Source organism: Botrytis deweyae (assembly GCF_014898535.1).
Source record: "Botrytis deweyae strain B1 chromosome Unknown BDEW_021, whole genome shotgun sequence".
NCBI lineage: Eukaryota > Fungi > Ascomycota > Leotiomycetes > Helotiales > Sclerotiniaceae > Botrytis > Botrytis deweyae.
The window spans coordinates 195211-207490 of record NW_024066228.1 but is presented as its reverse complement, the minus strand read 5'-3'; the positions used below and the strand labels follow the sequence as shown (position 1 = coordinate 207490).

The window sequence follows — 12280 nt, the reverse complement described above, 5'->3', positions numbered from 1 at the left end:
CTCTAATTACTCGTAAACTTATATTATTAATCAACAAGGTAATATATAATCCAATCTTTTAAATTTTAAATCTTCGAGAGAATAGCGGCTGTGATATTTCTCAAATAGTTAAATATAGCTGTAAGGTGATGATTTGTTAGAAGTATCGAAGTAATTCAGGATAGGATGAGAAGAAGGAATGCGAAAGTAAAGTATGAGTATAATTGATTGAGCGTTTATTAACGTTAGTATTCGCTGTACGGTCTATTATACTCTTTAAAATAATTTACATGATTGATTAGACGTCCTATTATTATGTTCAAGTATGTAGATATTGAATAATAACTACTAGATTCCCTATGTGGTTTTCAAGTTTGTATAAATCAATTTTTTTTTCGAAATTCAAAGCCCGGAGAGTTCCCATCAGTCTTTCCCCCTTTTTCTCACTCGCTAACATTAATTATAACTTTTCCTCTTGCATGACCTCCCTCAACAATAGCAAACGCCTTTTCAAAATCACGCAACGACCACACACTATCTATCGTAGCCTTCACCTGACCCTTCTCAATCAACTTAGCAGTTTCCTCCAACTGCCACCCTTCCGGCTCCATGATAAAAAACTTCCCCTCCACATCCTCCGCCACCCCTTCCGTCGGCTTCCACTCATTCGGATCCTCCTTAATACTCACCACCCTCCCCCCCCTCTTCACCACCTTCCACGCCTGGGCTAAACTCTCCCCCCCTAGCAAATCCACCACCAAATCCACTTTCCTCCCCGTCCTCTTCCCCCACGCCCCCACCCCCTCCCTCCCATAATCCAACACCAGATCCGCCCCCAACCCCCCCACCATCTCCACATTCCCCTTGGAACAAACCCCAATCACCTCGCCTATCCCCCCCGCCTTCGCAAACTGCACCAGCAGCGTCCCCACCCCCCCAGCCGCCGCATTAATCAACACCGTCTTTCCCTCGTTCTCAATCTTCGCATCGAGCGCATACACGCAGCGCATACCCCCATGTACATACAATGCCTGCCATGCCGTAAAGGCGCTAAGTGGTATACTGGCTGCTTCTTCCCAGGAGAGATTGTGCGGTTTGCGCGCGAGTTCGGATGTTAGTGCGATGGTGTAGGCGCGTGCGTTTCCGGGGCGGGAAAAGGATGTGCGGGTGTAGATTTCTGTGCCGGGGGGGAAAAGGGAATTGGGAGGTGCGGTAACGACGGTTCCCGAGAGGTCGTAGCAGGGGATTTGTAACTTGGATGTTATCGAGGAGGGGGAGAGTGTGGGCTGGAGAGAAGTGTAGGCGGAGAAGTTGGCGGTCCAGGTTAGCTCGCCTGCGCAGGGAGAGGTGGAGTGCACGTGGATGAGATGTTCGGTGGTTCCTGGGGTGGCGACGGGTGTGGGAATTGTGGCGAGGATTAGTTTGGGGCTGTGGATGTCGGGTTGGAGGAGGGCTTTGATGGTTTGGGGGAGAGGGTGAGAGAAGGGGGTAGATGACATGATGGTTGATGATGCAATTATTTCAATTGAGCTTTTTAGAATCTGAGATGAGCAGTAGTCAGGAATTAGTTATATATTTACTATTCGTTGAGTATCGATATATGTATATATGTGTACATAAACACACAAATAGATAAGTAAGTATCAAGGTAATGTATTCCGATTTCAACAAAGAAACACAATCTCAAACACCGAAAACAAATCTCATCTCCTCATTCCCCCTCTTTAAACACTTTCCACACACCTTCCATACCTCCTTTGCAATTAAATCATCTCCTTCCCCCGCATTAAAAAACTTCTCAATCCCATGCGAGCTGATCCGATCCGATCTGACAAACCCAACGCCCATTACCTAACCTCACCTACCTAGTATCTCGCGTCAGCATCTATACCAGTATCCAGTACCGGATTCAATACCTATAGAGTAACATAAATCTATCGTAATACTACTCGTAAGATTACATACCTCGATTAGATCCAACCATCTACCCATCCATCCATCCATCCATCCAATTATTCAATACTCATTATCAAAACACTGTTCCTTATACATACATACTCGTGAAAAAATACAAAAAAAATATAAAGAAAATTAAGACATATCGAATAATCACTTATACACCCGAGTCCATATCACAAATACCCAAAAAAAACCGCCCAAGAAACCTCAAACAACCCCTCAATTCCAGACCACACCAACACCGGGATCCCCCAAAAAATCAATCATTCAAATCCAAATCCAAATCCAAATCCAAAACCCCGTCCAAAAGCCCATCCAAATCCAAATCCAAATCCAAATCCAAATCCCAATCCCATTCAAATCCATCCAACCATCCAACCATCCCATCCGCCGCATACACGCAAACACTCATACCTACACTCATCCCTACACAAGCTACCTGCATCATGCTTACACATCACACACATCACACACATCATACACTCCACACCTAGAACCCTTGGCGCGGGAGCGCGGGTATACTAAAACCATCTAATAGGCGACTACCACTAACCCATCTCATACTCATCCCATACCTCTCCTCCCCGATACCAATACTCATCTCATCCAATACCCATCCAATTACCGAAATCCTATACCCATACCCTCATCTCATTCATACCCCCTTCTCCTCATACCCTCTTACCTATTCAATTACCGAAATCCCATACCCATCTCATCCAATACCCTTCTACCCCATCTCATCTCATCCAATACCCATACCCCCTCCCCCTCCTCCCCATACCCCCTCCTCCCCCATACCAATACTCCCATATTATCTCATCCAATACCCATCCCCTCCCCTATACCCATCTCATCCAATACCCCCATACCCCCTTCTCCCCTCCCCCTCCTCCATACCTATCTCATCCATACCAATACCCATCCCTTCCCTTATACCCATAACGAGCCCCTCCCCCATACCCCTTCTCCCCCATCAATACCCTTCTCCCTAAACCAATACCCTCATCTCATACCCATACCCCCATCCCGTCCAATACCCCCTCCCCCTCCTCCCCATACCAATACCCCTCCTCCCCCATTTCATCTCATCCAATACCCATCTCATTCAATTACCGATGACCAATTACCAATTACCAATTACCGAGAGAGCGATGCGGGCGTGTTCTTTTTATCTTTTATCTTTTATCTTTTATTTATCTTATTTATTTTATCTCTTATTTATCTCTTATTTATCTCTTATTTATCTCTTATTTATCTCTTATTTATCTCTTATTTATCTCTTATTTATCTCTTATTTATCTCTTATTTATCTCTTATTTATCTCTTATTTATCTCTTATTTATCTCTTATTTATCTCTTATTTATCTCTTATTTATCTCTTATTTATCTCTTATTTATTTTTGTGTTTGTGTTTAATAGATATAGATATAGATATAGACATAAATTCGTATAAGCTATGAGATTTTCCGTAGGTAGGTTACTTACCCGACGTACTGAGTTTTTTGTGTTTTTTTTTTTTTTGTGGAAGGTTCCAAGGTTGGTTGGGTATATAACGATGGAGAGGAGTGGGTGGGTAGGTAGGTGGGTAGGTGGGTGGGTAGGTAGGGAGGGAGGGAGGTAGGGAGGTAGATATTAGTATTGATTTGGGGTTGAGATTCAAATAGGTGAATGGATTGAACGATTAGCTAATTTTGTTGGACTTGGTAATACATGTTGATTCATCTATTAGTGTATCCGTTATATTCTATTTACAATTTCCTTCGACTTAATTACTATCGACTCAATCGATGGCAAACAATTAATGAAAGGTAGCAAAGAAAATAACCCTAGTGAGTAACAAATAAAGCAATGTAGGTATCTTTCCCATCCATCCATGCCGTCCATCCATCTCCCAACCCAGTCATCCAATGCACTTCACGAAATTACTTTCTTCTGCTTAAGAATTATAAGTTCATCCCAGGCACACAATCTCCCCCTCTCACACCTTCGCATCCACAAATAGAAATTCCATGGTGAGAAATCTAACCATCTTCCTCAAGGAAACCCATCAAAGCTCTAATACCACCAGCACCCAAACCACCCTTAGGATATGCAACATAAATTCCGTCATTCCATGTACCCATCTTCTCTCTGAACTCACTCTTGCCCAATAATCTTGCTTGCTTAACGATTGTCTCATAAGCCTTCTTCAACGCCTTAATTCTATGTTTGCCCAAGTTTCTTCCACCTTCAATATGTGATTGAGCACCAGTACCAAAAGTAATACGTTTGACATCTGGTTCTGCTGCGCTCAATTGTTTCATTGAGTAAAGGAGAAGAGATTCCACAGTACCAGATGGAGCACCCGGGAATTCGAGGGAGAATTTAACTTGGTATCCATTTTCAGGACTGAGTTGATGAAGAACATTAATAGCGTGAATAGTTCCATCAGGGCCTTGAGCGTAAAAGTATTTACGATGAGCCTCGTCAAGCCAAGGTCTGATTTCTGTAAGGTGAACTTGGGTACCCTTCCTGTTCTTGTGCCAATCTTGGACTCGTGCGTTGACCTTTTCTTTGAAGTCCTCTGGAACTGGTTCATTGAATGGAAGAGTTTGAAGTTTGATACCCTCCTTTTCAGCATGTCGAACTTTGCGTGCCAAGTCATTATCCTTAGCTGCGGGGTTATTTCGAGGATCAGCACGTTCTTCGGCTGCTGGAGACAAAGTACGCCAACCGAACTTTTCACCAAGATATTCTTCGGTACGAGAACCGATAATCATCCAAATTGGCTTGAGATTCTTATGTTCGGTATTCAAGTAATTGAGGAAGGCAGAAACGATGGCTGGCATTTGAGATTTGTCGCAAAGAGGCTCTCCAACAATAATGGCATACGAGTTATGGATGACATAACCTTGTGCTGCACCAGTAGTCGAATGTCTCCATACGTGATAGCGCTTGTCTAACCAAGAGGTATTGGCTGCATCACCATAATTGGCAATTAACTTCTCCAAAGGTGGGAGTAATTCGGGTGTGAATTCCTTTCCTTCTTGTTCCCATATTGGGTGGAGTGTGGATGCATCCTCGTGACGAAGGACCAGAGTAGGAGGTACAGCTGGAAGTGATTTGGGATCTCTTGGAAATAGAGATGCAAGTCGAATATTGCCAAGACTGAGGAAAAGGTATGTAAGACGCTCAAGACCAATACCACAACCTGCGTGAGGTGGTGCTCCCCATCTGAAACCTTCAAGGTATTCAGACATACTTTCTGGCTTGACACCCTTTTGCTTCATACGTTTTTCCAAAAATTCAGCATCGTGAATACGTTGGCCACCAGTCAAAATTTCTTGACCACGCATGAAAATATCGAAAGAATTAGTAAATCGATCATCTTCAGGATCGGGCATGGTGTAAAATGGTCGAACAGAAGCAGGGAATTTGTCGAGGATATAGTAATCAGTATGATACTTTTCCTTAACCAACGCACCCAAACGAATCTCGGCTCGGGTAGAGAGATCCTCGGTTTCCGACGGTATACTTCCATCTTCTTCAACCCAACCCGAATCTACCAACATCTTCACACCAACAGAGAATGGGATTCTGGGAGTCTCATCCAGCCATTCGACCTTGGTATGGGGGTAAAATTGGTCAATGAGATCAATTTCTTTTTGATATCGGTCGTAAATTCCTTTCCAGAGGTTCTTGAACATACCATCAATAAGAGTCAAAGCCTCATGATAATGTTCTTCCAAAGCCATCTCGAGATCCAATCCAGTATACTCGGTCAAATGACGTGGTGTGTTACTATCTTCTGCACGGAAAACTGCACCAATTTCATAAACTCTCTCGAAATCAGCTGCGATACACATTTGCTTAGCCAATTGTGGGGATTGAGCCAAGAAGGCAGGTCTTCCAAAATAGTTGAGCTCGAAAACGGTTGCACCAGATTCAGTAGCACCTCCTTGTAATTTTGGTGTATGGATTTCAATGAAGCCTTGGGTGTCGAGATATGATCGGAAAAGGTTGCAAATTCCCGATTGGATACGGAAGATTGCCTGGGCTGGAGTTGTTCGTAAATCGATAATTCTGTTGTTCAATCTCACTCTTTGTGGGAGGGATCGTTTTTGGTGATGAGATGTATCCATAGAAGCTTTTTTGATGTTAGTTATAAATCTTCCAATTCCAATGATGGGAGCTTACTTCTACTCTCCAAATTCTTATCATCCAATTTTGCAAAAGCATTGCGTGCAAGGTCAGTAGAAGCACGAGAAGGAGGACCTCTTGGTGTATCTGTGGAAATTGGTGACATTGGCTGACTAGCTGCAACCGAATCATCACCAGAATCATCATCCATGTCAACTTCCTTTTCTCTGTTGATATTTTCTGCATCGTAGACTGTGAATGGTACATTTTCAGTCAATGGAACCACTCTGTGGATTTCGTAAACTTGCAATTCGTAATCATGAACTGTAGCATTCTTGACAGTTTGGAGGGACTTTCGGATTTTGGCATGAACAACGACGATCGTTTCGGCGGGGTAATGTTCGACAGTTCTAACCATCTGTTCGGAAATTGTGCCATGTTCTGCGAGATAAATCGGATTAGATGTATTCCTCGAGGCAATTTTCACGATAAAACTTACCATTTTGTTCTTCCTCAGGTTTGAAGCTTTGCAAAACTCCCTGAATTGTCATAGTCTGTTGACGGAAAACGATAAATACCAATTTGGCAGACATTCTTCGCAAAGTATGCATTCGAGCTCTGAAACTAATGATTTTTCCATCCATTTCTATTCGAGTATTAGCAGATGAAAGTATGCAGTGAAAAATGCCAACTTACCAGCCCAATTGATGTTCTTGAATAGGGCTCTCTCCTCATGTCTCCAATGTTTACTTTGAATCATACTGTATGGTCGATAAAGTTGTGTGAGAGCTGCCGGACCTTCTTTCAAGAACTTCTCATCTTCTATTCTTGCCAGAGATTGCTTCTTCTTATTCTCGGCCTTTGCACGTTCCTTATCCATGCTTCTTCTCGCCTTATTCTGCTCAAGAATCTCTCGACTCACTCGTCGGGAGTTTGATCGCTCTGGCGTTTGAGCACCATTGTTTTGAGGGGTGCTTGATAATGGTCCATTGGATCCAGAGGAACCTTCAATTCCATCTGCAAGCTGTGGAACATTTTCGTTGCTCGAATTGTTGCTATTGTTATTACTCTTGCCCATGCGATCTGGGATCAATTTACTGAGGCGCTTCTTGAGGGCCGACATGATGAGAATATGTGTTTGTGTGTGTTTTGTCTTCTGTCGAAAGTTGAACGGAAGCTAATTAGATAGATATAAAAGGTTATACGCGAGTAAGTTGCAGATCCCACTGCAGTACGATGATTAATACCGAGAGATGTGTTTGGAAGTATTTAACCATAGACCGTCGGCACTTATTAATTGGGGGTTGGATCAAAGCTAGCTGTTGACGGAAGAGCCGGAATTACGGAGTGAGATTAGAGAATAAGCTCTCTCTCTCTCTCTCTCTCTCTCTCTGTCTCTCTTTCGGTGATGGTGATTGTTGAGTCAACCTTGAAGTTGGATCTCGTTGGACTTTGATTGGTGACTGATGAAAGAAAAGTAAAGAGGTTGGTATGCGGGGTGATAGGGAAGATGGGAGGATTATGTTTGTTTTGGTAAATAGAGTGGAAGAGGAAGAGAAAGAGAAGAGGATTGCAAGATAGATAAGATCCTCTTGTTATTAATCTCAAACTTGGATTTGATATCCCTTCTTGATGAGGAAGAGAAAGAGGAAGAGAAAGAGGAAGAGGGAGAGGAAGATGATGAAACAAATCTAGTTTTTATTTTTGTTTTTATTTTTATTTTTATTTCTATTTCTATTTCTATTTCTCTTATTGTGGTGAGATCGATCCATCCTTAGGGAAAAGCCCAAAAACTTGGAGGGGACTGGGGCGTTCCTAATCTAAGCATCCAATATGCAAGGCTTCAAAGCTTATGATGAACATTTATGATGGGAACCTCGATCTCATGCCCCATTCACTCTAGCTGCCGAAGAATTCCTCAATTCAAGCCCTTCTTGGTATTCATCCACATGCAATTCAATAATTTGGGAAGTAAAGAAATCTTTTCCCATCTTTTAATTCATACCTTTCTCCCTCGACTATCGTAGCTGTGCATTGATCAATTAGTTGGCTGTTCTGAGTGAAGTTTGGGTTTGGAGGGCCACTCAAAAATTACTATGATGTCAGAGTTCGTCACTATACAATGAATACAAGTGTCACAGCTCAAAAGATGAATTGGTGCAACGAGACGAAAAGAGATTAATAACACAGCAGTCACAGTCAAAAAGACCAGAGACCAGATGATTAACTGAGACACAACAACGCAAAGGACATCTAATGGCATCTCTTTTCATCCTTCTTCGTTCATGTAGCCGCGGGAGAGAGAAGTGTGGATTCACCAATGTTTACCAGACCCAAAAACTACTTGGAATTATCCTTGTTGATTTGGTCTTTGGTTGGTATCAACATCGCGAGGTGGCCGTTACATCGGTTACATGGTCAAAAAGAGACATGAGAATAACTGGATCTCGGGGTCGAATAGTCACTGTCATGGAATTCAAGTAAAAGGTGCATGTCTTACCGCACAATGATCGATTATGGAACGAAGATTCCTCATCAGTGGAAGATGCAGTTCTAGACTCGACCAATCTTCTGCGCCGTACTCGACTCCGGGTTGGGTGGTGACTCGTGACTCGTGAGGTAAGAATGGGGATTATATGAAGAGAATGGAGTGGCTGATCTTACCTTGCCTAGGTAGGTAGACGTATCGGACTTTGCTCTGTCAGGTCGGTCGGCGAGTGGCTCAAGAGTGGGAATATGATACAAGGGAAACACATGGTGGGAGGGTAGGTAATTTTCACATCTCCTTCAATTTTCAGCTAATCCTTGGTCCAGCTTCTTTCTCCATGGATGGTTAATGTACACAGCTGGAGGGCTTCCAAGATTTGCATCACTGCCACAGATACGAGTAGATTAGCCACAAACCCCCGGCCAGTACAAATAATGCGGACGATTATCTCCGGACTCCTTTTCTAGCCTCTAGGGTGTATATTCTACCAAACCTTACCTCACAGAGTGAAATACCGGTACGGTCGACAGAGTTGGTGAATCATTGCAACAGAGACTGCCCAGGGACTATCAACACTTTTAATCATTACCTACATGACATGACACACTCATCACTATGGAGATCCGTACCTGCCAAGATTGTGGCTTTATCAAACTGGTTATTTGGAAGTTTCACTTGCTTGCTCCGTCAATTCAAGATATTTTTATTGTTCACGTGCTCCAGTAACATAAATAGAAGAATATATATATATACATCGACTCTCTCAGATCTAGTTCTCGAGCAAAGCGAGAAAGCCTCCACGGCAGTGGCTCCCGGAGGGCCAGCGGAGCGACATTGATGACAATTTCCTTTGTCATGTGTTGATGAATCACGTGTCTTTTATCTTCATCGTCTTTATTGCATTCTCTCTGGCCACGCGTCTAAAAACACGTGAGATGTTTGAAAACAAACAATCAAAATAATATCACACCACAATTCTCAGACATCTTTGCATTGATGACTACAACCTCTCACCTGGCACAGCCCCGACCTAGAACCCCGACCATTTGACAACAATGACGTCTTTCACTCCAATTCCGAACTCACGGCTCACTCTTTTCCCCTCCAAGAATTAATTTCTCATTTCATACCTCTCTCTGGATTTCCCACGAATTGGATCCCTGGTATGTGATGCGTCGACGGGGCAAAGGTTAACAAGATGACAAGATGAGAGGAATATTGAAATCAAAAGGAAGAGAAAAGAATCAATTTAAATCAATTCAAATCATTTTCTTCCATGCGTGTATGCGTGGATGCGGATGAGAGAATGTTCATGTAGGAAGTGCAGTCAGTACAGGCAAGTACTGGTATCCAAGTGACATACCCCAGTGACATACCCAACTTGTTACAAATATCACCTCACACCTCGCACCTTTACGCCTTCTACCAAAATAGAAGACCCGGCGCAGTAATAGAGTAATAAGAATAATAAAGCCGGCAACATTTCAATAATTTATATTCTTTTTCTCTTCACTCTTCACTCATCACTCTTCACTGTCCACACACTTCACTCTTCACTCTTCACACTCCTCACTCCTCACTCCTCACTCCTCACTCCTCACTCCTCACTCCTCATCTCATCAGTGCCCAGTGCTCAGTGCTCACCATCTACCTACTCGTATATGAACATCATCAATCCTTGATCCCTTGATTTTTATCCACAAATATCATCATCCAAGCCATTCTAACTTCTTATCAACTCTTGTCTTGAACTCCACCGACGTCTACTTTTCCGACATCTACCTGGGTCTCTCTCACAGAGACTATTTACATTGATATCCCTTCCCATTTCGCACCATCCAAGACTTCCATTTCTGTATCTTATCTCTCTCAAATCTTACCTCGAATCTTACCACTTTGTCCTTGAAAAAGGACTCTTTAATGCCAAACGAATATTACGACGCAGATTCAGATTCCAATTGGCTTTTAAATATGAAAGCCACAATATGGCGAGGCCTTATGGCCATTGGAATGAAATTCCATCATTTCGCAGATCCAAAACCTCCGGCTCCTAATTTTAAAATCCGAATCCCCTCAAGATTATGTCCCCGCGGGGGATATTTCAACCTCATTTTTTATGTTCCACAATCATATATCGAAGGATCAGATGAAGATCAACGTCGGTTTCCCGTCGTAGTAAATTATCACGGAGGGGGGTTTACTTTGGGAACAGGAACCGATGATGCGAGATGGGCTTCTGCGGTTATTCACACGGTCGATGCGGTATTCGTCAGTGTGGAATATCGTCTTGCGCCCGAGTATCCATTTAGTGTAGGAGTCGAAGATGGTACCGATGCCGTTATATATCTAGCCGCACACGCAGAAGAATTACGATTAGATCCTCATCGAATGGCACTATCTGGGTTCAGCGCCGGTGGAAACTTTGCATTCACAGTTCCCCTAATGCTGCACGATTTAAGACAAGATGCGGGAAAACGTACACTCGCAGATTTGACAAGTGCAACTACACATGCAGATGGAACGCCCTCTACAAATACAAGTCGGCAAGATCTCGATAAAGTAAAATATGATTCATCCGCGGCCGCATCATCAACTTCACTCACTTCACATCTCCGCCCCAATCCATATCAAGGCGAACCTCAAAGCCGAAACCAATCCACAACATCCATCGCCAAAATCCCCTCCCTCGAGCCCACCGCTCTAGAAATCGCCCAAGAACTCCCCGACCTCACTCTCCGCGCCATAGTTTCCTTCTACCCCCCAACTGATTTCCGTCAAACCCGCGATGAGAAACGTGCTACAAATCCCGCCCCAGAAAAGAACCTCCCTCCAATGCTCACCCGTCTCTTCGACCAATCTTACATGAACCCCATCGACTCCATCGATCTCCGCGATCCCTATCTTTCCCCGGCAGCCGCCACAGATGGATTTCTCCGCGACGCCTATCCCCAAGATATCGTCCTCTACACCTGCGAATACGACATGCTAAACGCAGAAGGCGTTGCCTTTGGCGAACGTCTCTCCTCCTCCGCAATCGGCAAATCCGTCAAAGGCGGCCTGATAAACTGCGTCCCCCACGCTTTCGATAAAAAACCCAATCCCCTGAAATTCCCCGAAGCCGCAGATCGCTGCTATGAAGAAGCATGCGCGGAGCTGGCCCGCGTCTTTGGTAGCGGAAAAACAAGCGAGGAAGAACGGAAACAGCTGGGTAAGAGCAAGGTCGTCGATCGATTTGAGGAACAGGATAAAATCGTTGGACTCTCTGATCGTGCGCGGGATCTGATTGACAATACGAGTTTAGCGGAAGGAAGAAGAGATAGCGGCATGGCGGATAATCATAGGGGGGTAGAGGGGGATGGGAGTAGAAGTATAAGTTCGGAAGCGAAAGTGTTGAAGGATTTTGAGAAGGAGGCGGATAAGGTCATTAAGAAAAATGGTGGAATCGATGAAGAAGCTGTGGTTTAGAGAGGGTGCTTTGATTTACTTGCTTTGGTTTGGTCCAGTCTATTTGGGCATTTGGGGCGACATTCAGGACGAAGATGGATATGAGAAGACTTTGAAATATCTTCCATCTTCGATTCAGGCATCCTTTTTTCTCTTTCAATTTCTTACCTTTTTTGCCCATCTTCCTCTTCTCTATTTTCCCTCCCCCCCTCTTCATCTCCACAGCGGCACGAGCATGATATATTTGAATAAAATCACATTACGGCATCGAGTGAGCGCGTGGTCGGA

General features: G+C 43.7%; 3 protein-coding genes across 3 annotated transcripts; 1 reads left to right on the top strand and 2 right to left on the bottom strand.

The window, feature by feature from the left end:
* Positions 1–422: 422 nt before the first annotated feature.
* On the bottom strand, positions 423–1478 carry EAE98_008216 (uncharacterized protein; the record flags this gene model as incomplete). The annotated part of the gene is made up of 1 exon (XM_038955839.1): positions 423–1478. One exon carries the CDS (start codon positions 1476–1478, stop codon positions 423–425), a length of 1056 nt encoding a protein of 351 aa, XP_038807705.1.
* Positions 1479–3638: 2160 nt separating this feature from the next.
* On the bottom strand, positions 3639–8162 carry EAE98_008215 (uncharacterized protein). Its single transcript, XM_038955838.1, has 4 exons — positions 6757–8162; positions 6560–6706; positions 6118–6501; positions 3639–6067 (listed from the first exon to the last, which is right to left on the bottom strand). The coding sequence occupies exons 1-4, from the start codon at positions 7181–7183 to the stop codon at positions 3963–3965; spliced, it is 3063 nt and encodes a 1020-aa protein (XP_038807704.1). The 5' UTR covers positions 7184–8162; the 3' UTR covers positions 3639–3962.
* A 2306-nt stretch (positions 8163–10468) lies between these two features.
* On the top strand, positions 10469–12013 carry EAE98_008214 (uncharacterized protein; the record flags this gene model as incomplete). Its single annotated transcript, XM_038955837.1, has 1 exon — positions 10469–12013. The coding sequence occupies one exon, from the start codon at positions 10469–10471 to the stop codon at positions 12011–12013; it is 1545 nt and encodes a 514-aa protein (XP_038807703.1).
* Between the last annotated feature and the right edge of the window lie 267 nt (positions 12014–12280).

Coding starts and splice junctions, on each gene's coding strand:
- EAE98_008215 (XM_038955838.1), bottom strand. CDS start 7,183: ATGTCGGCCCTCAAGAAGCGCCTCAGTAAATTGATCCCAGATCGCATG. Junction 6,707..6,756: donor CAAGAACATCAATTGGGCTG/GTAAGTTGGCAT, acceptor ATACTCGAATAG/AAATGGATGGAAAAATCATT. Junction 6,502..6,559: donor ACCTGAGGAAGAACAAAATG/GTAAGTTTTATC, acceptor TTTATCTCGCAG/AACATGGCACAATTTCCGAA.